The sequence below is a fragment of the Stegostoma tigrinum genome, chromosome 36, assembly GCF_030684315.1.
Source record: "Stegostoma tigrinum isolate sSteTig4 chromosome 36, sSteTig4.hap1, whole genome shotgun sequence".
Lineage (NCBI taxonomy): Eukaryota > Metazoa > Chordata > Chondrichthyes > Orectolobiformes > Stegostomatidae > Stegostoma > Stegostoma tigrinum.
Window position 1 is genome coordinate 9,328,688 of NC_081389.1, and position 27,139 is coordinate 9,355,826.

A 27,139-nucleotide genomic window follows, 5' to 3' on the forward strand; every position below is an offset into this window, starting at 1 on the left:
TATCTGTGCCCCTCATGATTTAATAAACCCTTATAAGGTCACCCCACAGCCTCCTACCCTCCAGTGAATAAAGTCCCAGCCCATTCAACTTCACCTTCCACTCCCAGCGATATCCTGGTAAGTCTTTTCTGAGCCTCTCCAGTTTAAAAATGCCCTTTCTACAACAGGCACTGAACACATGATATGTCAGGTTGTCAGTCACTGGTTGATATTCAGACAGTTGGCAAGACGAGTGAAAAGCAGAGGCTAGGAACTGGTCTGAACCAGAAGTGACTGGAAACAGCCGGAAGTGGGTGTGGGGAGTGAGGGAAGAGGCTTTGATGCCTCCCTCTGAAAATCCCAGAGGCCTTCCATCTCCCTGATCTTGTGCTTCATCTCCACAGATGCCAAATGCTAGTTGTCATTCCCCTTTTGCTGGGTACTCCAATCGTTTTCGCACAGTTCTTTTGCTCAGCCTGCTTGCTGAAGAATCCAGCTCCCTCCCCCTCCAAGCTCATCCTTCATTGGCCGTTTTCTAACCAGCATGACTTTAATGCCAACGTTAGGCCATTCAGATTTAAATGAGAAAGCTCTACGTTTATTCAGCAACTTTCACGTCCTCAGGATTTCCTACAGCATCTTAGAACCAACAAAATACTTTGTTGAAGAATCATCACTGCTGTTATATGGGAAAGTAGGACAATGGATTTGGCCACAGCATGCTCCCACAAACAGCAGTATGATAACGATCAAACTATCTGTTCAAAGCCTTTGTTGTGGGTTGTGTATTGAAACAGAAAATACAATGAATGGCTCTCTCCGTTCCGGTTTGCCCACTTTGGGTCGTCTTACGTGAGAAACGATGTACTGGCACTGGAGGGGGTGCAGAGGAGGTTCACTAGGTTGATTCCAGAGTTGGGAGGGTTGGCTTATGAGGGGAGATTGAGTAGACTGGGACACTGCTCATTGGAATTTAGAAAAATGAGGCAGGATCTTATAAAGTAATGAAGGGAATAGATAAGGTAGAAGCAGGGAGGCGATTTCCATTGGAGGGTGAAACTTGAAACGGGGCTGGGCTTCAAAATAAGGGGAGCAGGTTTAGGACTGAGTTGACGAAGAACATGTTTACCCAAAGGGTTGTGGAATTCCCTGCCCAGTGAAGCAGTTGAGGATACCTCATTGGCTCATATGTGGAATGAACAGCCATATTACAACATTTATAAGACATTTAGACAGGTACTTGGATAGGAAAGATTCTATGGGAAATGGGCCAAACTCAGGCAAATGGGACTAGTTTAGTTTGGGAATGTTGAATGTTTTTAAGGCAAAGATGGATAGATTTTTGAACAGTAAAAGAATTAAGGGTCATGATGAGCGGGCGGGTAGGTGGAGCTGAGTCCATGAAAACCTTAGCCATGATCTTATTGAATGGTGGAGCAGGCTCAAGGAGCCAGATGGCCTACTCCTGCTCCTGTTTCTTATGTTCTTATGTTCACTCCACCAACACAACCATGGCTGATCCTAATGTCATACTCTCACATTCCCATATCCCTTAACACCTTCAGCTTCCAGAAAACAGCCCAATCCTTTCCTAAATATATTTGGTGATTTGACCTCCACAGCGTTCTATGGTCGAGAATTCCAGAGGTTGACCACCCTCTGAGCAGATGCCTTCTTATCTCAGTCTGGAATGGCTCATTGCATTCCTGAGGCTAGGACCCTTTGTTTTGGATCCCAAAACCAAGGAAACGTCCTCTCTCCATCCAGTTTGTCCAGCCCCTGTCAGAATCTGACATGTTTCAGTGAGATCCCTCCCTCATCCTTCTAAACTCAAGAAGGTACAGGCTCAGTCATCTAATGCCTCCTCATCCAACAAAACTGCCCTCCCAGCAACCAGTCTGGTGAACTTTCACTCCTTGATGGCAAGTTCTGGTTCCTGTGGTAAGATATACAAGGGCAAGACTTACACAGTTAATGGTAGGTCCCTGAGGAGCATTGTCGAACAGAAAGACCTAGGGATTCTTTGAAATCTGCGTTGCAGGTAGACAGGGTGGTTAAGAAGGCGCTTAGCATGCTTGCCTTCATTGCTCAGACCTTTGAGTATAGGGGTTGGAATGTCATGTCGCAGTTGTACAGGATGTTGGTGAGGCCACTTTTGGTGTACAGTTTACAGTTCCTGTTGCCCTGCTCTCTATGTTATTAAAATGGACAGGGTTCAGAAGAGATTTACCAGGCTGTTACTGGGACTTGGGGGCTTTGAATTACAAAGAGAGGCTGGATAGGCTGGAACTTTTTTCCTTGGAGTACAGGAGGTTGAGGGTGACCTAATAGAGGTTTATAAAATCATGAGGAGCATAGGTAAAGTGAATAGCAAGGGTCATTTACCCAGGGTAGCGGGAGTCCAAAACTTAGAGGGCTCAGGTTAAGGTAAGAGGGGAAAGATTTAACAGGAACCCAAGGGAGAACCTTTTCACACAGAGGGTGGCTCATATGTGGAATGAACAGCTGTATTGCCACATTTGTAAGACATTTGGACAAGTACTTGTATAGGAACGGTTCCAAGGGAAATGGGCCAAACGTAGGCAAGTGGGACTAGTTTAGTTTGGGAAACATGTTTGGTCTGGACCAGTTGGACCAAAGAGTCTGTTTCTGTGCTGTATGACTCTGTGACTCTCATCAAAACTGCACTGAACATTCCAAGCGATTAGCTATGACACTGAGGAGAGCTCCCTTGCTATACAGTGAAATATTGGGATCTTCAACCCCCACCTCAGAGGGTGAACGAATCCTCGGTTTATCACCTCAGCCAAAACCTCAACACAGCAGCACTGCCTTCCACCGGGAGTGGGATCTGAGCCAGTCTCTGACTGAGAGATGAGCAAGTTACCCACCATGCACCATAACTGACACACAAGCGGTCACCCATGGCACTTGACATTGAGGTCTTAGCATCGCCTTTGGTCAGCAGGGCACTCCCTCCAGCTTCCGACAATCTTCGCCCGACCCCAGTATACATTGCTCATGTTTCTGTCATTTGCAGGTATCACCAATTATGAAGAGTACTCCTTGATTCAAGACATTGTTGAAGAGAAAAAAGAAGACGGAACAGCGACATTGAAGAGAGACAGAACTCTGCACCGGGATGAGAAGAAGATGGAGAAGTTAAAGGCAAAGCTTCACACTGATGACGATTGTAAGGCGTGTTGGTTTAGAATGGAAGGTGGTCTGTGGGTTGTTCAAAAGTTGTGGGTCGCTAATGGTGTCTCGAATAAATTTGAGGTATCACTGAAAATGCAAAGCTGGCAGAGTTGCTCGCCAAGCTGGTGTGTTTGATTGCAGACGTTTCGTCACCTTGTGAGGTAACATCATCTCCAGAGACACACTGACGATGTTACCTAGCAGCATGACAAAATGTCTGCAATCAAACACTCTGACTTGGCCAGCAAGTCTGCAACCTCGAGCTACAGACCTTCTCAAAAACTTTGAAATAGTCTCAAACGAAAAAAACACTTAGTCAGATCCCAGAATTCTGTACAAAATCTCTATGTTCGTTGGGTTATATTTTCGGAAGGTATTGAATGATTAGGAGTCTCCCACTTCCCTTACCTGGGGGAGAGATCAAATTGGACAGGCAAACAGTGTGTCTCAGGTTAGATTTCTTAAAAATGCGAGAAAGTGAAGAGCGCTTTCAAAGATCTGGCACATGCCCAGCTGGCAGGATGGCCTCTGCGAGAGGTTCTGTGATCTCCTGTCAGCTTCTTGTGAGGTTTGAGGCCTGGTTGAAGGCAGCGGTCTGGAGATGGTTTTTAATCCTCAAGGGGTTGGCCAAGGGACTTGATAGAGGGGATAACATGTGAGGATGATGTTGCTTGATTTTTGTGTCTCCGACAGTGAACTGGTTGGATCACAGTCGAACCTTCCGAGAGCAGGGTGTTGATGAAAACGAAACACTGTTGTTAAGACGCAAGTTCTTTTACTCTGACCAGAACGTTGATTCCCGAGATCCAGTGCAGCTGAATCTGCTGTATGTCCAGGTGCAGGATTTCTTTCACTGGTTCCTTCACTGCGTGGGGGCGGTGGTGGGGGGGTGGGGGGGTGGGGGGGGGCGGCGGGGAGGGCGGCGGGGAGCGGTGGTCACAGCGTTGAGCTTGATTAGAGAAACTGATAACTTGGACGAAACCTTGGAAGTATGTTCACGGCCTTTGGGCTGAATCGCATTGTGGCCATTTTACAGGCGTAAAACAGACACCTAAGCACATCTCACCAGGACCCTGTGCCAGTTCAGGCTTGAGCCAGTATCTAGGCTGGTTCTGAGGAAGGGTCGTTAACCCAAAACGTTAGCTCTGATTTTTTCATCACAGATGCTGCTAGACCTGCTGAGCTTTTCCAGCAACTTCTGTGTTTGTTCGAGGCCTCTGTCTCCAGGTTGTCCTTGAAGAACTAGAATTCCCATTTCCCATGAGACAAAAAAAAACACACCCTTACCAGTTGCTGTGGAAAATTGTCTTTCTGTTCACATCACCCTTTTATCATCGGCGCATCACTTTAACATTTGTCCCCCTTGCTCTTGTTCCTTTTTTGATTGGGAACAGCTTCACTGTCTCTCCTCTATCCAGCCTGATCGTGATTTAAAAACCTCTGTCAGAAATCCTCCCAGCCCCCTCCTCTCCAAGAAGACCAGCCCCAACTGCTTCAATCTATCCTCATCAGTGAAGTTTCTCATCCCTGGAACCATTCTTGTAAATCACTTCTGCACTCTATCCAGTGTATTCACATCTTTCCTATCATGTCACACCCACAACTGTGCATAATACCCTAGCTGACACTCTCACTCCCATTATCAGTCTCCCTCCAACTGTCTCGCACAATCTTTCCCTTTCTAAGACTCACTCATACTTGTTCTCTCTAACATTCACTCTCTCCTTTGCTCTTTTTCTAACTTGCCCCCTCTGTAATTCGCGCTCGTTCTCTAATTCGCGCTCGTTCTCTAATTCACTCTCTCTAATTCGCTGAATCTCTCATTCGCACTCGCTGTGTCACTCACTTGCACTCTCTCTCACCCTCTCTCTCACTTTCTCTCTCTCTCACTGTGTCCCATACACACTCTTTCATGCTGCCTCTCACTCACACACTCACTCACACTCATTGTCACTCTCTCTCTCCCTCTCCCCCTCTCATTCATGCTTTCTCTCTCTCACTCGCTGTCTCGTTCACACTCTTGCTTGCACTCACCCTTGCTCCATCTCTCTCTGAATGGTGCTTTTATTTCTCTTTAAGTAAAGTTGATGCATGTCTGTTGTTTTAAAGGCTCGAGATGATATTCTGAACGGATCCCACCCAGTCTCCTTCGAAAAAGCCTGTGAATTTGGGGGCATTCAGGCTCAAATCCAGTTTGGACCCCACGTGGAACACAAGCACAAGCCTGGATTTCTTGAGTGAGTTTCCAGATGATGCTGAGAGTGTCAGAGATGCGACCTGTCGGGGGTGGCAGGGTTGTGGGAAGGTAGAGTCAGGTGGCAGTGTCTACCTCATGGGCAGGGATAGTTTTTACAGGATGTGGGCATAGCTAGCTGCGCTGGCATTTAATGCTCACCCCTAGTTGTGCCCCTGAGAAGGTGGCGGTGAGCTGCCTTCTTAAATCGCTGAAGTCCGTGTGCTGTGGGTTGACCCAAGGGAATTCCAAGATTCTGACCCAGCGACAATGAAGGAATGACGATGCATTTCCAATTCAGGATGGAACGTGGCTTGAAGGGGAACTTGGAGGTGGTGGTTTTCCCATGTATCTGCTGCCCTTGTCCTTCTAGTTGGAAGTGGTCGTAGGCTTGGAACGTTCTGCCTGAGGATCTTTGGTGAATTTCTGCAGTGCACCTTGTAGATAATACACTTCTACTACTGAGCGTCAGTGATGGAGGGAGTGGATGTTTGTGGATGTGATGCCAATCAAGCGGCTGCTTTGCCCTGGATGCTGTCCAGCTTCTTGAGTGTTGTTGGGGCTGCACTCATCCAGGATGTGACAGGGAGGTATTTCTGACCTGGGTTATGTGTGACTGGTGATGATCAGCTTTAACACTCTCTCACGCCTTGTCTTCCAGTTTGAAGGAGTTCTTGCCAAAGGAGTACATCAAGCAGAGGAATGCGGAGAAGAAGATCTTTCAGGTACACACGCAGTTTCACTCTGAACTGCCCTAGCACAGTGTAAAGCATCTGCCTGTCTTTCACAATGGAGCAGGGAGTGCACGAATGCTTGGAGAGGCAGTCACTGAAGGATGGTACTAGAGCCAGCGTTTCCACAGTCTGCCATTTATTTGCAGATTGAAACATTACAAGCACTCATCTCTGAACACTGTTACCTTGCAGTTTCAGTTGTGGGTTGTGGCAGCACTCCATCTGGTAGGATAATGATTTTCACCATTGAGTCATCCCCTGATGTGTGTCAGCAGGCCCGTCGGGAAGATGGTAGGCTGGGGAAAAGGGGCCAAGATTCCCTGGCCTCTGTTTGCCCTGGGCTCCCTTCTGCACAGCTGAGCATTTTGTTTCCCCCTTACTTCCTCCGAAACCCTTTCAGCCATTCAGCCTCCAGGGCTTAGGGCCAGCAGTAATGGCCACTCCATTGTTAGAGTCACTGTCCACCATCTTCTTCACTCATTTGTAGGGTGCCCTTGTAGCACAAGGCTGGACTCCCAGAGGTCATGGCCCACTGGCTAATCAGCATCCGTGGTCACACAGTTACTGTCTCTTTTTCAAACTTTATTCAGTTATGGGATGAGGGCACTCCTGGATATGCCAGTGTTTATTGTCCACCTCAGAGGGCAGTTATGAGTCAACCATGTTACTGTGGATCTGGAGTCACGTGTAGGCCAGATCAGATAAGGATGGCAGTTTCCTTCCCTAAAGGACATTAAAACAGATCGGTTTTTCCAACAATCGATTCATGGTCATCATTAGACTCTTAATTTCAGTTCTTTTTGGAAAAAAAAGAGTCCAAATTTCACCTCCTGCCACGGCAGGATTTGAATCTATGTCTCCAGAACATTCCCTCGGTCTCTGGATTAATGATCTAACAATAATACTACTAAGCCATTGCCTCCCATGCTAAACATGGGTGAGCCAATGCAGATTTTGTGATGTGTGATGGAATGAGCACACTCTAGGTTCTCTGAATTGGGGAGTTTGTCTGGCCCAGAAACACCAAGGAGTGTCTGTGACAGTGAGAGTCTTACATATCGCAATTAATGACCATTTACACATGTTTAAGTGAAATCTGTTCAAGTCCACTATATGGATACAATTAAACACAAGGAAAGAAATGCTTGACTGCTTCATCACCAGTTATTCTGTCGAATTCCCTTTCCCTGTGCTTTCTGCATCTCAAGAGTTTTCATTATAACTGCATCACTTGTCCCACTCCTCATTGGCCTCAATGAAGTTTGTGTTTAAACAAGGAGGTGATATTGCTAAATATATACTTTAAGTTTCCTCATGGGATGTGGGTGTCACTGGCTGGCCAGCATTTATTGCCCATCCCTAGTTGCCTTTGAGAAGGTGGTGGTGAGCTGCTTTCTTGAACCACTGCAGTCCATATGCTGTAGGTTGACCCACGATGTGATTAGGGAGGAGTTCTGGGATATTGACCCAGCGACGGTGAAGGACCTGTGTCTATTTCCATGTCAGGATGGTGAGTGGCTCGAAGGGAAACTTGCTGGGGTGATGTTGCCTTGTATCTGCTGCCTCTGTCCTTCTACATAGTATTGATTGTCGGTTTGGGAAGTGTGTGTAATATAAACAATATATCAGACTAGCGAGCTTTGAGAAGATTTGTAGCTCAGGTTGAGGTTCTGGATGTGAGTTTGCTCACTGAGCTGGAAGGTTAGTTTTCAGAAGTTTCGTCACCATTCTAGGAAACATCATCAGTGAGCCTCCGACGAAGCGCTGGTGTTATGTCCCGCTTTCTATTTATCTGGTTAGGTTTCCTTGGGTTGGTGATGTCCTAACCAGATAAATAGAAAGCGGGACATAACACCAGCGCTTCACCGGAGGCTCACTGATGATGTTACCTAGAATGGTGACGAAATGTCTGAAAACTAACCTTCCAGCTCAGCGAGCAAACTCACATCCATATATCAGACTGTACATAGCTAAACATCAGAAACAATTCACCTAGATTCTTGAAGTAATAAATAAAGAACAAATTTATTTTAAACAAAACTGACTCATGCAGTCATGTAAAGGTAATTAATAAAAGATTTAAACTCTGCAAAATATATGTAGCAATACTTCTTGAAAGATAATATGCGTGACCTTCAAAACCTAAAGACAGGGAAAGGCCAGTCAGTCCATCAAGTCTGCACCAACCCTCCAAAGAGGGTCTCACCCAGAGTCAGCTACCCCAACCCTATCCCATATTCAACCTAACCTACACATCCCTGGACATTACAGGAAGGGTTTTTAAGCATAGCCAATCCACCGAACCTGCAAATGTTTGACTGTGGGAGGAAACCAGGGAACCCGGAGGAAATCCACGCAGATGCAGGGAGTATGTGCCAGTCACCCAAGGGGTGGAATTAAACCCGGGTCCCTGGTGCTGTGTAGACAGCGGTGCTAACCACTGAGCCACTGTGCTGTTCAGCAAGACAAAAGAAGTGTAGGGGGTGTGAAGTGGTCAGGAAACATGAGCAAGAAGAGTGTTATTATCCAGAGAAGTTAAACAACCATCACTTTTGCAAATACTTATTTTCTGATTTGTTTCCTTTACACTAGGAACACAAGAACTGCGGGGAAATGACTGAGATTGAAGCAAAAGTTAAATATGTTAAGTTGGCTCGCTCGCTCCGAACCTATGGGGTGTCATTCTTTTTGGTGAAGGTAAAATTTTCACCTGCTTCGCCAGTTTACACATGCTGTCAGTTAGCAGCTGGCCCTCAGTTTGTGAAACTATGTGAGCTGGTTTAGTGTGTGTTGAACATTCAGTAGACTTTTAATGACCACACTTGATGATTATTATTCCTGGACTCTGTTCTGTCTGCGTTCATTTGTTGGATAAAGTGACTGAGTTGTCGGGAGCTGAAACAGAAAAGTAATGTCATAGAACACAGCACAGGAAACAGGTTTAAATCGTTCATGGGATGAGGATGTTGTTGGCTAGACCAGCATTTATTGCCCATCCTTAACTTCCCAGAGGGCTGTTAAAAGTCAACCACATTGCTGTGGGTCTGGAATCACATGGGAGCCAGACCAGCTAGTTTCCCCCCCTAAACAACATCAGTGAACCATTGGGTTTTTTGTCCCCCATTTCATTAGACTCTTAATTTCATTTTCCTGACACTTTGTTCCGGATTTTTAAAAAAAAATGTTGAATTCAGGTTCCACCATCTGCTGTGGTAGGATTTGATGCCGGGCCCCTGGAACATTACCATAAGGGCATCACCTCCCCAGTAAATGAGAGCAAGAGGAGATGATTCAGCCCATCGAGCTTGCGGTACCATTCGAAACAATCACAACTGACCTTGCTGAAACTGAAACTGCACTTTCCTGCCCACCCCCCATAGCTTTCGGTTCCCTGAAACTCCAAAGATTCTATTCACTATGCCTTAAATGTAGTGAGCAAGTGAGCACCTCATCTCAATGGTGTAGAGAGTTCCAAAGACACTCAACCCTTTTGATCAAGTTATTTTCCTTGCCTCAGTTGACTGGCCCATTATCGTGAGGCAGTGGTGTCTATAATAGAAACCATTTCTGTGTTGACCCTAGTAGGCCCCCTCAGAATCTTCTTTCAATGAGGACTGTTAATCTCTCTCCCTACAGAATAACCAAACCTGAGGGAAAAAGACTCTCAATTTCACGATCTTGCTGATCCACAGAAACGATGGGTTGAATGGCCTTCTTCTGTTCTATAACTTTCAGTGATTACATGATCATTTCCATGCCCGGGACCTTGATTTCAGAGAAGGGCCCAGGGCTGCTGTCTGCACGGTCTGATGGGAGGAAGTGATGGGGTGGCCGATGCTGTGAAGAGTCAGCTGGAGAGTTTGGCCATCTTGACAGCAAATGAGTGGGACAGCCCAGAGAATGGAGACTTCTGTCCAATGTATTTGGAAAACAGTTTGGAATGTCTAAACACTGCATTGGAAGCAAACTGAGCAAGATTGGCACTGATTTCATGTCAGGTGGACTGTTACATATGAATGGCATTTTTTTTCTTCTAGGAAAAAATGAAAGGGAAGAACAAGTTAGTTCCTCGACTCCTGGGCATTACCAAGGATTCGGTGATGCGCGTCGATGAAAAGACCAAAGAAGTGATGCAGGAGTGGCCCCTCACAACCGTCAAACGCTGGGCAGCCTCTCCAAAGAGCTTCACTCTGGTAGGATACTGGAAATAGTTGTTCTCACTGCCCGCAGTTTCTGAGCTGTTGGTCTCTGGGCCTGACCCGGCTTGTTTGCAGAAAGGTCACGAAAGCTGAGAAGCTCCATGTGCTTTTGTTTTCCAGGTGAATAGCTGCATTGCCTGATCAGGAAACCCAGGAGATCCCAGATAGTTCGATTAGCCCCTGCAGACTGCCAAAGACCCAGGCTTTGGGTCCACAGCTCCTTTAAGCACTACGTACACCATGACAGCTGTGGAGTCTTCTTCGCGCTTTCTTCACTCCCCCACTACCCGCAAGGGCCCCCTACATAGGTACAGGGCGATTGGGTGACCCTCCATTGCTGAGAACCTTAGGCGGGAGCAGGCCATTCTTCTGATCGAGCTCACACCAACCGTCTGAAGAGCATCCCACTCAAATCCACCCCACTTACCCTGTCCCTATAACCCTGCATTTCCCATATTCTCACAGCTTGCACATCCCTGTACGATACGGATAATTTAGCGTGGCCAACCCAACAGCTTGGGACAATGTAAAGTACTTGGAACCAAGACAGAAGTTGCTGGAAAAGCTCAGCAGGTCTGACAGCATCTGTGAAGAGAAAATCGGAAATAACATTTCGGGTCCGGTGACCTTTCCCCTTCACAGATGCTGCCAGACCTGCTGAGCTTTTCTAGCAACTTCTGTCTTGGTTCCTGACTTACAGCTGTTCTTTTGGTTTTTATTTCATAAACAACTAGGAAGCAGCTAACGTCTGGGCTGAATATCCTCTGGACTATGTTTTTCACGAGGCACTTGGTGTAAGTCGTCACAGAATTCTGCCTTTCTCTGTAGGATTTTGGAGAATACCAGGAAAGCTACTATTCTGTTCAGACGACAGAGGGTGAACAGATCTCTCAGCTAATCGCTGGTTATATTGACATCATCCTCAAGAAGGTCAGTACACTTTTGCTGGGACAAATTGAAAACAAAAAGGCATGCTGCCAATTGAAGCTCATCATTCCTGTGACCCAACCTCCCACCCTTCTCACGTTCCTCCTCAACTATCGGCCAAATGCCTATCGCTCTTTCTAATGTACATTTAATTCCTCTGAAGTCTACACCCTGTGGCACCATGTTTGAGGCTCTCTGCTGAGTTCCTGCTCTGCCTCAGCTCTGAATCAGCCCAAATCCAAGTTTGATTCCTTGTTGCTTTTGCCTTTGCTTGGCTTTTCAAACAGTTCACCAGTCCATCATCCTCCTCTGGTCCATGGCAGTGACGTTGCCCTCTCCCTCCCAGTCTTGCCTGTCTCTGAGCAGCTGTCTTGCCACAGAAGAATGTCTTGCCCAGTTGCTCTGTTCCAGAGCTCAACAATTCCTTTGGAACAGTTATAATTGCAATTTCGGATTGCTTTAAACCACTAAGCAAAATTTACTGCTACTGATTAGTTTAAATTATTACTCGTCTGGGCCAGAGCAGTTGATTGGTAGTGCTTTAATTGTTATCAGTTTGTTAAACTGCCATTGGTAATTAGCAACTAAATTGTCTGTGCTTACTTTAATGGGTAAATAATGAGTAAAATTCAGCAGGGTTGTCACACAACACCAAAATAGACCCTTTGGTCTAACCAGTCCACTCCAACCATATTCCCAAACTAAACTAGACCCACCTGCCTGCACTTTGCTCACATCCCTCCAAACATTTCTTATACATGTACTTATGCAAATGTCTTTTCAGCATTGTTACTGTACCCCACACCCACCACTTCCTCCGGAAGCTCGTTTCCCACACAAACTAAAAAAGTTGCCCCTCAAGGCTTTTTTAAATCTTTCTCCTCTCACATTAAAAATATGTCCCGCGTTCTAGAAGTCCCCCGCCCAAGTAAAAGACACCTGCCATTCACCTTATCTGCACCTCTCATGATTTTAGAAACCTCTCTAAGGTAACCCCTCGACCGCCTAATCTCCAGCGGGGAAAAAACCCAGCCCTTCCCTTCCCTTATAGCTGAAACCCTCAAGGTTTTCAAAGACAAGTATAGGATGCTGTTGTGTAAAGACCAGTTGGCTGTGGGTTGTGTTATTAAATGACTGTTTAAGATTGGGGTTGGTAGATTGTTGAAGGGGAGGGGTGTGCTTAGGATAGGGAAATAGGGCTGATGGGATTGGAATTGTGGCTCATGTTTGAGACCACCACCAATATCGATCGGTTGGGTTGAAAGAGCCTGTTTCTTGGTTGTATTTTCTGTATAATTATGTGAGATTCCCAGAGAAGTCTCCAGATTCTTTGGTTAATCATAATGAGAGTGATAACAGTGTATGTTTGTGATGTCTCAGACACTTCCTCCTTCCTGCCCCATTGTAGAAGCAAAGTAAGGATCGATTTGGACTGGAAGGAGATGAAGAGTCAACGATGCTGGAAGAATCTGTTTCTCCAAAAAAGTAAAGAATCAGAACTATTTAACCGTAACTATTCTTGCATCGCTGCCGGCCAGAAAATACAGGAACCTTCCTACTAATTTCCAGAATACAATGAGATCTGAAATGTTAAGCGAGAGAACGAACATATTTCCCTCGTTATAAAATTTGACTCTTCAAAACCGACTGTTTGCTTCAAACTAAATTGTGAGCTCCGTTTTGGGCAGGTGGGGAGTGGGGTCAGCTCTGAGTCAGAACGTGGTGGGTTTGAGTCTCCCTCCAGGATTTGAGCTTGTTGTCATCAAGCTGACACCTCCCTGAGGGAGTGTGATGTCTTGTTGAGGGGGAGGCTCCTCAGAGAGTCTCCCCGTCTTTTCCTCCTGCGGTGGATGTATGAGGTCTCCTGGCCCTGTGCGTGGCCATCCCTCGTGTCCCTGTCTATGATTATCTCCCTGTCCAATGTCACCAGTAGCTGGTTATTGTTGCGTCACTGTCCATCGGGTGCTTTCTGTTTGCAAATTGGCTGCCGCATTTCTTGCAGCGACTGCCGGGATATCCCGAGGTGGCAAAAGGTGCCGTGTAAGTTCAGAGTCTTCCGCTCTGACAGCAGTTGAAATCTGCGCGCCACCCCCTCCCACCCTCACTTCCCCGGCGACTAACTCCGCTCTCTCCTGGGCTGCTCTCTGCAGATCCACCATATTGCAGCAGCAGTTTAATAAGACGGGGAAGATCGAGCATGCGTCCGTGGCGCTGCCCGCTGTGATGAGGCCGGGTGCTGGTGGGCCGGAGAGCTTCAACACGGGCACGATGCCAGTTCCGCAGCAACAGATCCTGAGTGGGCAAATGCACCGGGGCCACATGCCCCCACTGGTAGGAACCTGGAATTACATTTTGATCCGGTACTCAGTAAGAACTTACTTCACAGTTTGTCGTCCAGTCACAATGCATTAACAATAAAGTATATTTATTGCACTAGTTCCTTTGGAAACTCTTTAATTTGCCTTTTGGATTCAGTCTCTTTATCATTTATTTCTAATAAGTTAAAGGTTGTTTTAGAATAATTTCACCATCGATTCAGACACTGATATACGTTGATTAATATGCACCTTTAATTTTTGGAAGAAATGTTTTACTTGATGCTAACTGGCTTTACTAATTTGCTCTGCATAACAGACATCAGCACAGCAAGCATTAATGGGAACCATTAACTCCAGTATACAGGCGGTTCAGCACGCTCAGTCTGACCTGACTGAGATAGATAATTTACCCCCACTGGGGCAGGACATGGTGAGTCTGATTGTTCCTGCTTCTCATCCCTCCGTGTTTCAAATGATAATTGTACCCTTCAATTTGTTCTCGAAGTGGAAAGCACTGGGGCCTGGTTTTATTTATTGTTAAACGTAACTCTTGATGGATTGAGTTATGAGCACACATTTTGCGGGGACTGTCTTCACTTGTGGGTCGAGACGGTGGCATTGTGATAATATTGCTGGTGTCTCAGGTTAATGTTCTGGGGACATGGGTTCAAATCCTGCCGTGGCAGATTGTGAAATTCAAATTCAGTAAAAATTTGGAATTTGAAAAGGAAAGTGAGCCTAATGGCAATTGTATAACAACAGTCAGTTGCTGTTAAAACGTCGCGATGTCTTTCCAGGGGAAGTAAGCTGCCATCCTTACATGGTCTGGCCTACACGTGACTCCAGACCCACAGCAATGTGTTTAACTCCTAACTGCCCTGTGCAGAGTTCTGGCAAGAAATTGAGTTCACGGGGATATTAAAACTTGAATTTGAGTTAGTTTTTTTGTCAAACTTACTCAAATGATTGGAGTGAAAAGTTGACAAGTTGCCACTTACGGCGCTATCTTGCGTGTAAAGGTACAGATTCTTAAGTGGAAATTCTTAGGGAAAGATATTTAGCAAAAAAATCTCATTTACTAATCCTGACCAAAACCCCGCACATGGATAAAATGAATTTGTAGCCCTTCCTGATGTGAGACTGATCTTGTAGTTCTGTCTCCCAATTGACCAAGCCAAGGCTTTCAGCTTGAATTCAGGTCATTCAGGATGTGAAGCTCAGGAGAGAAATGCGAAGGGGACTTGTTTAATGGCTCTTGGACAAGGAGATATTGCACTCTGACAGCTCCTGTCCTGCACGTCCATCCCATTTAATATCCCACTCATCTTGTTCCCAATAGCCCATTGGGAACATAACGTCATTTGCACTGACTGTCAAAATGGATTGGATGGAATGCAGTGTTGTGTGTTTTTTTAATAGATAAAGATGTACAGCACAGAAACAGATCATTTGATCCAACTCGTCCATGCCGACCAGATATCCAAAATTAATCTGGTTGCATTTGCCAGCATTTGGCCCATATCCCTCTAAACCCTTCCTCCTCCAGATGCCTCTTAAATGTTGTAATTGTACCGACCTCCACCACTTCCTCTGGCAGCTCGTTCCATGCATGCACCACCCTCTGCGTGAAAAAGTTACCCCTCAGATCTGTTTTAAATCTTTCCCCTCTCAAAGCTATTGCACATAATAGGTCTCCATGAGAGGTCCGAGAGCTGGCAGAGCAGTATATATTTGTTTTTAAAGGCAGCCATGTGTTATCAGATATGACTGGGAATGGGATTTCATATATTCATTTACAGAACATAGGCGTTGCTGGCTAGGCAGCATTTTTTGCCCATCCCTAATTGCCCAGAGGGCAGTTAAGATTCAACCACATTGCTGTGGGTCTGGAGTCACATGTAGGCCAGACCAGGTAAGGATGGCAGTTTCCTTTCCTCAAGGACATTAGTGATCCAGATGGATTTTTGCAACAATTGACAATGGATTCACAGTCATCATTAGACTCTTCATTCTAGATATTTATTGAATTCAAACTCCTCCAGCTGCCGTGGCGGGATTCGAACCTGGGGTTAGAATGGGTTGAACAGCAGCAAATGTCTTGTGGGTGTTCCCTGCCACAGATGGCAGTTAGTATGGGATCGGAGCCATTTGTATCCTGACTATATTGCTGCTGCCTTCCTCCATCCATCAGGCGTCCAAGGTGTGGGTCCAGAACAAGGTGGATGAATCGAAGCACGAAATCCACTCGCAGGTTGATGCGATCACAGCAGGAACGGCCTCCGTGGTCAACCTCACGGCCGGTAAGCCCTTGCTATGCTGAGCGCCGAAACCACGAGTTTAAACCAGTGAAAGCAGCTCCCTGTTAAGTGGCAACAAAAGTAGAAGTTGCTGGAAAAGCTTAGTGGGTCTAGCAGCATCTGTGAAGACAAAGAAAATCACCACCGGGGGGAACCCTCCCAGTTCTGTGGTATCTGCTCCAGCCTATTTGCTACCTCCTCCTGTCTTTGTCCCACCAAGTGATGGAGAATGAAACTTAGTGCATTAGAACGTAGAACAGTACAGGCCCTTCGGCCCACGACGTCGTGCCGACCTATTATTCTGCTGAGATCAAACTACCCTGCATACATTCGTATGCTCCACACAAATCTCACTATCCTCCATATCCTTCTCCTGGGTAAATACCAATACAAAGCCCTCATTTAGGTTCTTACCCACATTTTCTGCCTCCAAGCATAAGTCCCCTCCTTTTATCCTTGAGTGTTCCTACCTTCTCCCTCATTATCCTCTTGTTTTTGATATATCTATAGAATGCCTTGGGATTCTCTTTAACCCTACTTGCCAAGGTCATTTCATGGCCGTTTCTTGCTTTCCTACTTCCCTGCTCAAGTTCTTTCCTACTTGCCTTATATTCCTCTCAGGTCCTGTCTGATTTTAGCTTCCTAAATGCCTCTTTGTTTTTTGACTTTTGGCTAAATTCTCAACCTCCCTCATTATCCAAGGGTCCAGTTGGTGCATCTGGAGACCTGCATTCCTATTGCCCATCACTGACATCCAGCTGTCCCCCTCAGGCAGTGGTCAGTATTCCTACCATCCAGATGCCTGCGAAAGCTGAAAGAAGACCCAGGGAGGCAAGAAGACACACTGAAAAGCAGAGATTTGTGTCTTTCACCAAAAGCCTTATTTGAAGATTGGTGTGCAAGAGAGAATTTTAAACCCTGAAATGGTCAAATATGTATTTACTTACTCGACGCTATACACTGTACTTCAGCTTAAAACAAAGACATCACAGAGTGTCACACATTCCAGTTTAAAGCCATCTGTAGGGCAGTAATCAATAATTCCAAGGAAAAATGTGACATTGATGTATGAAAGTAGAATGTGTTTTGTTCTTACACAGGCAGGACATTAGTGTGACAGGGAATTGGGGGGGTCTACTGTGACATGGGCAAGTGTGATGGGGTCTAGTGTGACCGGGGCTGGTGTGACAGGGAGGGGGGCTAGCGTGACAGGGGCTGGTATGATGGGGAGGGTGGCTAATGTGGCAGGGTGGGGTGGCTAGTGTGGCAGTCGCTGGTGTGACAGGGAGGGGTGGGCTTATTGTGACGGGGTGGTTGGGGGTGAGGTAGGGTGGGTGGGGGGGAAATGTGTTGCATCAGTGTGACCGGAGGGGGTGGCAGGTTGGCGGGGCAGTGGGGGGGGCGCTAGTATGACGAGCTGGTGTGACTTGGGTGGGACTGGTGTGGTGCAGGGTTTTGAAGAGCACCTGTGCTTTGCTGCACACAGATGGTCAGTACTGGGAGGAGGAAAGGAGCTTGTGCCCCGATTAGCCTGGGACTCGGTAACAATGGTGTTGCAGCCTGAAGGAACGGGGTTGGGGGGAGTGGGGGGGGGGTGGGATCTGAGCGTGATATAAATCAGAGGGCAGGGACATCTTGTAAACGGTGGTGTCCCCCTCCAGGAGATCCCGCAGACACTGATTACACTGCAGTGGGCTGTGCCATCACTACCATTTCTTCGAATCTGACGGAGATGTCTAAGGGTGTGAAGATGCTGGCAGCTCTCATGGACGATGACATTGGCAGTGGCCAGGACCTGTTGCGTGCTGCGAGGACATTGGCTGGCGCCGTGTCTGATCTGCTGAAGGCAGTTGAGCCTTCATCGGGGGAGGTGAGCTGTAGGAGGTAGGGGTGGGGTGGGGGTGTCCACGGGCTGGCACGGGGCTGGGGTGTTCAAGTCCGAAATGGAACAGAAAATGAGGGCAGGCCATCAGTTTCCCTTCCAACTGGCAGCCATCAGTTCTGTCAGCGGGCATTACAGACTAACATCAAGCAGGGAGAAGCCACGCAGCACAGGCAGAGGCCATTCAACCCATCGACCCTGTGCTGGCTCTTTTGTAAGAGCTCGCCCCGCTAGCCCTGCTTTGTCCCAGTTGCCTGCTTTAAGTTCACTTTTTCCTCATATTTAACCAGTTCCTGTTCAGAATTTCTGATTGAACATCTACTTCCATCATGCCTTTGCCTTGCTGATGGAATAATGTGCTGTGCGTTATTATGGTCTCAAGCTCCTGCTGCAAAATGGATGTACCCCACCCTCCCTGCTGAGTCTCTGGAAGGTTTTGAAACTTATTGCTTCGTCCCTGTCAAGGTTGCAGCTGGGGTGGGTGGGGGGGGGGGGGGGGGGGGGCGATGGTGGGGGCATGGGTAATTCTCAATTTGTATGTTATTAGGAAACAGTTTCAGCACCCAGCGTGTGGGTATGTTTTGTCAGAAAGTCAGGGTGTGTGTGTGTTCTCCTGTTCCCAGCCTCGGCAGACCGTCCTGACAGCAGCTGGAAGCATTGGCCAGGCCAGTGGAGACCTCTTGCGGCACATTGGAGAGAGCGAGACGGACGAGCGATTCCAGGTAAAAAGGAAAGCCTCTTTGAACTCTTTTCTGGAGGGGTTAATTGGTTGAGGCATCTCTGTTCGAGCCCTCCCGTTGATTGTTGGTCTGACTCGTGTTAGTTTTCCCCAGGATTTTTCGTTGGATTGGCACGGTGGCTCAGTGGTTAACACTGCAGCTTCACAGCACCAGGGACCCGGATTCAATTAATCCTCGGGCAACTGTCAGTGTGGATTTTGCACATTCTCACAGTGTCTGCATGAGTTACCTCCGGGTGCTCTGGTTTTGTCCCACAGTCCAAAGATGTGCAGGTTAGGGGCATTGGCTGTGCTAAATTGCCGGTAGTGTTCAGGGATGTGTAGATTAGGTGAGATATAGGGGGATAGGTCTGGGTGGGCTGCTCAGAGGGGTGGTGTGGACTTGTTGGGCCGAAGGGTCTGTTTCCACACTGTAGGGATTCTGTAATCTATGATCCTTCATTTATTGTCCCCTGTTGCACTGGTTTTCTTGGGGGGGGGCGGGGGGGGGGAGCGGTTGGGGGGGAACGTAAAATTGTTCCACGTTCTATACTTGTTCCGGAATGTTCTGCACATTCAGATTCACTTGTTCAGAAGGTGCATGAATTTGACACAAAATGAGAACGTTAATGCCGAGGGTATTTCTTTCCTCTTCTGATGGGTAGAGGACAACGCAGTCAAGACCCCGTGTGTGTGTGTCTGTGTGTGTGTGTTTCCGAGGATATGGTTTCTTGGAGCAAATTGTCGGCCTGGGACTTAAGGGATAACCCCCCCACCCTGACCCCAGCATCACAACATGGCCGACAGGAGTTTCTCCTCCTGTTACCACCTGATGTGAATGTCTCAGGGGGCTTTGCAGGTTGATAACTGACAGGTTTTGGTCGTGTTACAAAAAGACTGTCCATGGCCTTCGAGTCCCGAAGTTGGAGTTGAACCTGTGGTATCCAGGCACTATCCACTGCACTACAAGGTGACCCCAGTATGATTAAGGAATGTTCATCCCCCATGTCACTGCTCTCAGTCATCAGTAACACGAGCTAATAATGATTGTATTCTATATCTGTGCCATTAGTAAGACCCGCTCCGTCAACATTCATGACATCTCCGCCTCTGGTTCAGTCCAGTTGCTGTTGACACCCTGATCTCAAACTTTGTTTCGTCCACATTTGAAACTCCAGCCCAGCTCCAGCTGACCCTCCCTCTGTAGATTTGTGCTCAACCTCATTTTCACCATGTCCTGATTGCCCATCACCTGTCTGCTCCCTGACCTGCATTCGCTCTCAGCCGAGCAGCATCTCACTTTTAAAAACCCTTGTCCTCATTTCCAATTCGCCTTTTCAAGTCTCCTTCCCCCACCCCACCCGATATCCTTCCCCCACCCCACCCGATATCCTTCCCCCACCCCACCCGATATCCTTCCCCCACCCCACCCGATATCCTTCCCCCACCCCACCCGATATCCTTCCCCCACCCCACCCGATATCCTTCCCCATTTCCCCGCTCCGTCTCCTTCCCTACTCCCCCGCTCCCCCACTCCCCCTCCACTCGACCCCCACCCCGCTCCCTCTCCTTCCCCGCTCGCTCACCTCCCACACCTCTCCCCCCACTCGCTCTCCTCTCGCACCTTTCCCCCCCCAGCTCGCTCTCCTCCTGCACCTTCCCCCCGACTCGCTCTCCTCCTGCACCAGTTGGCCAGTGCCCCTCTTGAATGCCTCAGTTGAACTTGCCTCCACAACATTTCCATGTTGACTTGAAAGAAAAATCTCCTGACCTCCTAAAATAGGCTTCTTCGCTCAAGCTTTGTCACGTGTCTTGATACCAGTTTTGTGTGGTTGAAGACCAAACTCTAGTACACCTCCAATGTTTTCTGTCTGTGTAGTAATTGTTAATGCTCAGTATTAGTGACCAGTTATCAATGTCTGTTCGCACTCAGTGTTGTTAAGTAGTAATCTAATAGTGTTGATGCTCAGCGTGTTATTAACTAGTAATTAGTTAGTGCTAATAATCAGTGTTAACACTCAGCAGTATTAACCAGTAGAGGTTGATCTTAATGCTGAATGTCATTATCAATTAATTGGTTAGTGTTAATCCCTCATTTGTTTAACCAGTAATTAGCTCATGATGTTTTTCTGTTAGTTGCCAGCAATAGATTAGTGTTACTGCACAGTATTGTTACCTTGTGTTTAGTGATCATTACTGCTCAGTGTTATGAATTGTTTACAGTTAATGCACAATATTATTGTCAAGTAATCAATTACTGAAGCCCAGTTCAAATCCCACCTGCTCCAGCGGTGCGTTACAACGTCTTCTGAAGAGGTTGATTTGAAAAATAGGTTGAATAAAAATTACAGTTAACGATCTAAAATTCTTATGGGATAGTGGTAGTGTCCTTCCCTCTGAGCCAGGAAGCCCAATTCAAGCTGCAACAGCTCTAGACACTGTGTAAGAATTGATGACCCCAATTTGAAATTGGACCAGGCCCAGCAGCAACTTGTCGTCTCTGTCAGATACACAGCAGTTACTTTTCCCATTCTGTGAATGGGCCAGGTACAAGCCAGCTGGTCCCTGAGCCACTTACCCCTTTTTGTCTCCCCCTTGTGGCAGGATGTGCTGATGAGTTTGGCCAAGGCAGTGGCGAATGCAGCCGCCATGTTGGTCCTGAAGGCGAAGAATGTGGCGCAGGTGGCCGAAGACACTGTGCTGCAAAACCGGGTGATCGCTGCTGCCACACAGTGTGCCCTGTCCACCTCGCAGCTGGTCGCCTGTGCGAAGGTGAGTGCAGGGCCAGGAGGAAAGATCCCAGATTTCCTGGTCAATGGGGAACACTGTGGTTTGCGTCTTTGCAAATGGGTTTGATTTACGTCAAGGCTATGTTAATTATTTTGAATTAATGAATACAGTGAAAAGTTTACATGTCACGACTTAACAGCGCCATCTCAGTTACAACTTGGGTACGGAATCATGGTACAAAGTTGAAAAGTTAATCAAACAAAGCTTAAGAAGTTAAATATTACAGCCCTTCTTACTAAAAAGTAGAAAAACAAAGCAAAGTTAACAGTTCAACATCACAGTGCATAAGCGCTTAGCCGTGCTGGGCGCACACTCCTCACAAGTGCTCACTAGCCCACTTTGGGCTCAACCCTGCCTGGGCTGCCCTCTCTTGGTCCCAACGCATGGTTGGTGCTGGGTGTTATACCCCGACCTTTGACATTTGTCTGCTGAGGTCAGGCCAACCCAATTGAAATGCTTGGGGACCTTGGCTGGCTGGCAATCCTGAATATGGCACCGATTGGCATTATTGATCAGATGGGCCACTAGATTTGAAAGGGAGGAGTATTGTTTCCACCCCCCCCACCCCGACCCCCAACCTCTCCATTGGAGGCAAGCACCTTCCCTCCTGCATTGGGTCACATTGCTATGTAACCCACCAGGTTTGTCTAGCCTCACAAGAACAGTGTCCATTCCTGAAATCTTGCATTATCCACAGCTGATGAGGAGCAACAATGACCAGTTACTAAGGGGAAAATTCACGGAACATTGGAAATAGGCAGGTAAGTGGGAATAATTGGGAAAGTTCATTCCAAGAGGGGACTGAATGGGAAAAGAGTGGCCGAGAGAAATGCTTGACCGTTGCGCGTCTGTCAGGTGTAGAAATGGGAATCCATTCTGAGCGTTGACTCTGAATAACAGTTGAGATGGGAACCCTAGCAACAAAAATAACCTAAACAGGCTGAATGGCCTCTTCTGTGCTGGAAGATCCTACTTGGGGGTCAGAGCTTAGTCTAAGTGTTCTGCAGGATGTGAAATTGGTTTCAAGGGGTATGGGCCAAATTGGACTAGATTAATTTAGGATGTCTGGTCAGCATGGATGAGTTGGACCAAAGGGTCTGTTTCTGTGCTGTACGACTCTCCATTTTTGGTGTTCCATCAATAACCATCCGGTGTGATCCGGTTCAGGTGGTCAGTCCAACCATCAGCTCGCCCGTGTGCCAGGAGCAGCTGGTGGAGGCCGGGAAGCTGGTGGACCGCTCGGTCGAGGGCTGTGTCAAGGCCTGCCAGGCAGCTACGGAGGACACCGAGCTCCTGAAGCAGGTCAGCGCTGCGGCGAGCGTGGTTAGCCAGGCCCTCAACGACCTCCTCCAGCACGTGCGCCAGTATGCCAGCAGAGGGGAGCCCATCGGGCGCTACGACCAGGCGACTGACACCATCATGACTGTGACCGAGAGCATCTTCAGCTCCATGGGTGACGCAGGTAAGAGGGGAAGTGTCTGAGAAAACCACTAGTGGAAAAATATTGATTGGCAGTGAGCCCTCGCACATTGGTGGTAGGGTCTGGGTGCACTGACTTTATTGGGTGCATGAGGAGCATAAGTAGGCCTCAGGCCTGGTCCGCCATGTCGAAAAGGTGCCCCTCTACCCTGAAGAGTTATACTAGACTCAAAACTTTAACTTTTTCCTGTAGCTACAGATGCCTCCAGAGTTCGTAGAATAGAATCACAGAATCCCTACCGTGTGGAAACAGGCCCTTCAGCCCAACAAGTCCACACTGACCCTCAGAGCAACCCAGATCCGTCCCCCTAAACCCCACCCAAGCCACATATTCTCAACACTACAGGAAATTTTCCCTGGCTTATCCACCTAGCCTGCGCTTCTTTGGACTGTGGGAGGAAACCGGAGCAAACCCACATAGACACAGGGAGAATGTGCAACCTCCACACAGACAGTCGCCCGAGGGTGGATTCGAACCCAGGTCCCCGGTGCTGTGAGGCAGCATTGCTAACCACTGAGCCACCGTGCCACCGCATCATCCCTGTTTGTTTCAGATTTCCAGAACCTGCAGTATTCTGCTTTTTTGTTTGATGAGAGTGTTTATGCCTTTATCCAGTTAATAAGCAACATACTGTGGGCAATGGAAATCAGAAATTATGGACATGTGTGTGGACGGGGAGGGAGAGAGCGAGAGAGAAAGAGCGTTAACATATCAGGTGAGAGACCCCTGACCTGCATGTTCAAAGCAAGGAATTTGAGGCATTGTCAGGAGGTGTTTGAAAATGATCACTCTAACCCAAGGAATCTGTTGCGTTACATATGCCTGAAAAGAGGAGTGCTGAATTGATGTTACGTCTTCGGGTTTGCGATAATTTAAATGAGGCCCCTTGCTCCACAGGACATGTGGAATAGTGAAAGTGTGAAGTTTGAAAGGAGACACCACTTTCCAACATTGGTATGGGAATCATTGGGCAATTGACCATCAGTGTGGTTTCCTGAGTGTGCAGACACTCAGCTGACCAATCTCCTTGAGCATTTTCTTTTGAAAGGGAGTGGATCTCAAGTTAATGAGGGGAGACTCGTACGCTCAGAATTCTGGGAAGGTCATCAGTCAAGTCAAAGAGGCGTCGAAACTGGAGGCCCAAGTAGGCCATTTGATCCCTCCAGCCTGCTCTCCTGTTCAATATGATCATCTGTCTCAATGTCTTTTTCCCATGTGCTCGCCTAATGGCCTTTACTATCTGGAATTTTATCAAGCTTGTTCTTAAATATATTCAGTGACTTGGGCTTTACAGCCTCCTGCATTAAGGAATCCCATGTGTTCGAGGGAAGACAATTTTCCTCATCTCAGACCTAAATGGACCGCCCCAGATACTGAGACAGTGTACCCTGGTTCTGGACTCCCCTCGTGATCTTGTGGTGTCACTCCGTTGTAAAAAATTGTCAAGGAGATCGGTCAGCCAAGTGTTTGCCCATTTCATAAACAGTGTTGATTAAAGTAGACTCCCTCCTGGCATCTAGGCTGTCCACCTGCTTGGAATTTTATATGTTTCAATCAGATTCCCTCTCATCCTTTTAAATTCTAGTGAAGGGCCCAAGTCAAACTAATCGCTCCTTGTAAGGCTGCCCTGATAGGCCCTGGTTTCAGCCTAGTGAACCTCCCTCGATGGCACATAAATCCTTTCCAATGTCAGGAGAAACCACAGAGCAAGCTTGTTTATGAGGATGGTTACTGGCCTTGGGGGTGGACTATGCCAAGACCTCCCTGGGCCCTTCTCTGCTCCTGGGGTACAGGAATATCTTGGATTGAGAATTCCCAATTGAAGGGTAGTTTGGATTCAGGGAAGGGAGAGGTATTGGCCCAGGAGCCAAGGCATGCAGGTGGCATAGAATAATGATGGAAGTGTTTTTGTTTTGTTGGGGAGCGCGGGGAGCAGTGTGAGAACTACAGCTGCTCGCGAGCTGACGGAAGGTTTAATGAGGGGATTAATGTGGCTTCAAACTTGGGGGAGAGCGAAGTAGTTGGCTAGGAGTCTGGACGTTGTTGAGTAACCACAAGTTGGTATCTGTGGCCCACAGGGGAGATGGTTCGACAGGCGCGAGTCCTGGCCCAGGCCACGTCAGATTTGGTGAACGCCATGAGGTCAGACGCAGAGGCGGAGAGCGATGTTGATAACTCAAAGAAGCTGCTAGCCGCGGCGAAGCTATTGGCTGATTCCACGGCGAGGATGGTGGAAGCCGCGAAGGTATTCAACTTCTTCCTGTCTAAGCCCTACTCCCGGGATCGTGGGAAACCTGAGTCCAAGAAGTCTGTCACGGGATGAGAGTGTTGCTGGCCAGGTCAGCATCTATTGCCCAATTCATAGTCAACGTGTAGGTCACATGTAGACCAGACCAGGTAAGGATGGCCGTTTCCTTCCCTAAAGGACATTGGTGAACCAGATCATAGAAACCACAGAATTCCCTCCAGTATGGAAGCAGGCCATTCGGACCGTCGAATCCACACCAACCCTTTGATGACCATACCACCCACCCAGACCTGCCTCATCCCTCTATCCCTACATTTCCCATGGCTAATCTATTTCCTGTGCACATACAATTCCTACAGTATGGAAACAGGCCCTTCTGCCCAACAAGTCCACACCGACCCTCGGAGCAGCCTATCCAGACCCATCCCCAGGCACTATAGGCAATTTAGCATGGCCAATCTACTTAACCTGCACATCTTTGGACTGTGGGAGGTAACTGGAGCACCCGGAGAAACCCACGCAGACACGGGGAGAACTTGCAAACTCCGCACAGACAGTCATTCGAGGCTGGAATTGAATCCAGGTCCCTGGCCCTGAGCCGCCATGCCATAGATGGGTATTTCTGACAGTCAACAATGGATTCATGGTCATCATTGGACTTTTAATTCAAATCCCACCCTCTGCCATGGTGGGATTCAAACCTAGGTCCCCAGAACATTACTTGGGTCTCTGGTTTAACAGTCCAGCAATAATACCACTGCGCCATCGCCTCCCAATTTTTAAAGCCATGCCAAACAAACTTCCCTTTCAGTCTGACCTTTTATTCTACATGTGGCTGTTCCAGCATATTCCTGGCTGGCATCCCAAATTCCACCCCCTTTAAACTCAACCTTGTCCAAAACTCTGTCTCCTCAAACCCTGGCCCTTTATCACCTTTGTGCTCACTGACCTATGCTGGCTCCTGGTTACGACCATAAAACAAACAAGCTCATTGAGGCTACCATCCACTGAGATCATGGCTGATCCGATCATCCTCAACTCCACTCTTCCCTGTAAGTTTGATTCCCTTAGTGACTAAAAACCCGCCTATCTCAACTTTGTGTGTACTTAATGACCCAGCGTCGACAGCCTTTTGCAGTAAAGAGTGAAGAAATCTCTCTGTCCTTAAATGTATGCCCCCATATTCTGAGCTTGTACCCTGTGGTCCTAGACTCTCCCACCAGGGGAAACAACCTTTCTGCATCTACTCTGTAAAGTCCCCGAAGAGTCTGACATTTTTTAAAAAGGTCTCCTCTCATTCTTTGACATCCCAATGAGTACAGGCCCGATCTACTCAATCTCTCCTCATGAGACATGTGGTATCAACTTTCTCTACATTGCCTCTAATGTTCGTGCATCTTTCCTGTTGAGATTATTTGTCCTATTAGTCACAGAATTACAGGCATGATCTGACCAGTGCCTTATCATTATCATCTTTGGCAGATGCTTGTGATTGGCTACCGTTGTTTTATTACTTTTATATCCCATTCCCTTTGAAACACAGGCCAACTTTGAGTAGGTGTGAGTGAAGACTCCTTACCTTTCAACGTCGCAGGCTGCGAATGCCAGAATATCATCGTTTCTCAGTGGTTTCGCCTGGCTTTGACTGTAGTGGAGTTTGGGTTATCACATTTCCCCCGACTCCCGGTGTGTTTACTCTGCTGCCTAGCTATCTCATTGGGTTTGTGTGCTGTTACCTGCCACAGTGGGTGGAGTTGGACTTTACACGGTGTTGTGGTCTGGCCAAGGCAGTCCATTCAACGTCCTGAATGAATCTCCACGAGAGAAAAAGAAAACGTAATTCATTCCAGAAGGCCAGACCCCCTCTTAGTATTCCAACTCCTGCTGACTGTGGGACTGGCAGATTGTAATACTGGATGGAAATACCAGTCAACGCCGCGGGGGAGGGGGGGGCCAGCTTTGAAATTGAATTCGAATCATCCAGTAATTAATGAGCTGGTGCTTGGAAAAATGACCACGAAGTCGACAGTGAAAATGATGGCACTGCATGCCCTTCAAGGCCGGGTGATCCTTCATGACACATGGTGCCCCCTACGCCACTCCAGGAGACAGGAGATTGGCACTAGCTGTTGCCTT

General features: G+C 47.5%; 1 protein-coding gene across 11 annotated transcripts in view; it reads left to right on the plus strand.

Moving 5' to 3' along the window:
• The window catches only part of tln2b (talin 2b), a 357,717-nt gene that overhangs the window by 215,221 nt on the left and 115,357 nt on the right, over positions 1-27,139 (plus strand). For all 11 annotated transcript variants that reach the window (XM_059640204.1, XM_059640207.1, XM_059640203.1 and 8 more), the window contains 16 exons: positions 3,020-3,172; positions 3,871-4,013; positions 5,287-5,414; positions 6,072-6,135; positions 8,737-8,841; positions 10,182-10,337; positions 11,172-11,273; positions 12,679-12,755; positions 13,421-13,601; positions 13,905-14,018; positions 15,780-15,888; positions 17,547-17,755; positions 18,391-18,489; positions 21,090-21,257; positions 22,443-22,737; positions 24,834-25,000. In XM_059640204.1, coding sequence (XP_059496187.1) covers positions 3,020-3,172; positions 3,871-4,013; positions 5,287-5,414; positions 6,072-6,135; positions 8,737-8,841; positions 10,182-10,337; positions 11,172-11,273; positions 12,679-12,755; positions 13,421-13,601; positions 13,905-14,018; positions 15,780-15,888; positions 17,547-17,755; positions 18,391-18,489; positions 21,090-21,257; positions 22,443-22,737; positions 24,834-25,000 — 2,270 coding nt within the window. The remainder of the gene's footprint in view (positions 1-3,019; positions 3,173-3,870; positions 4,014-5,286; positions 5,415-6,071; positions 6,136-8,736; positions 8,842-10,181; positions 10,338-11,171; positions 11,274-12,678; positions 12,756-13,420; positions 13,602-13,904; positions 14,019-15,779; positions 15,889-17,546; positions 17,756-18,390; positions 18,490-21,089; positions 21,258-22,442; positions 22,738-24,833; positions 25,001-27,139) is intronic.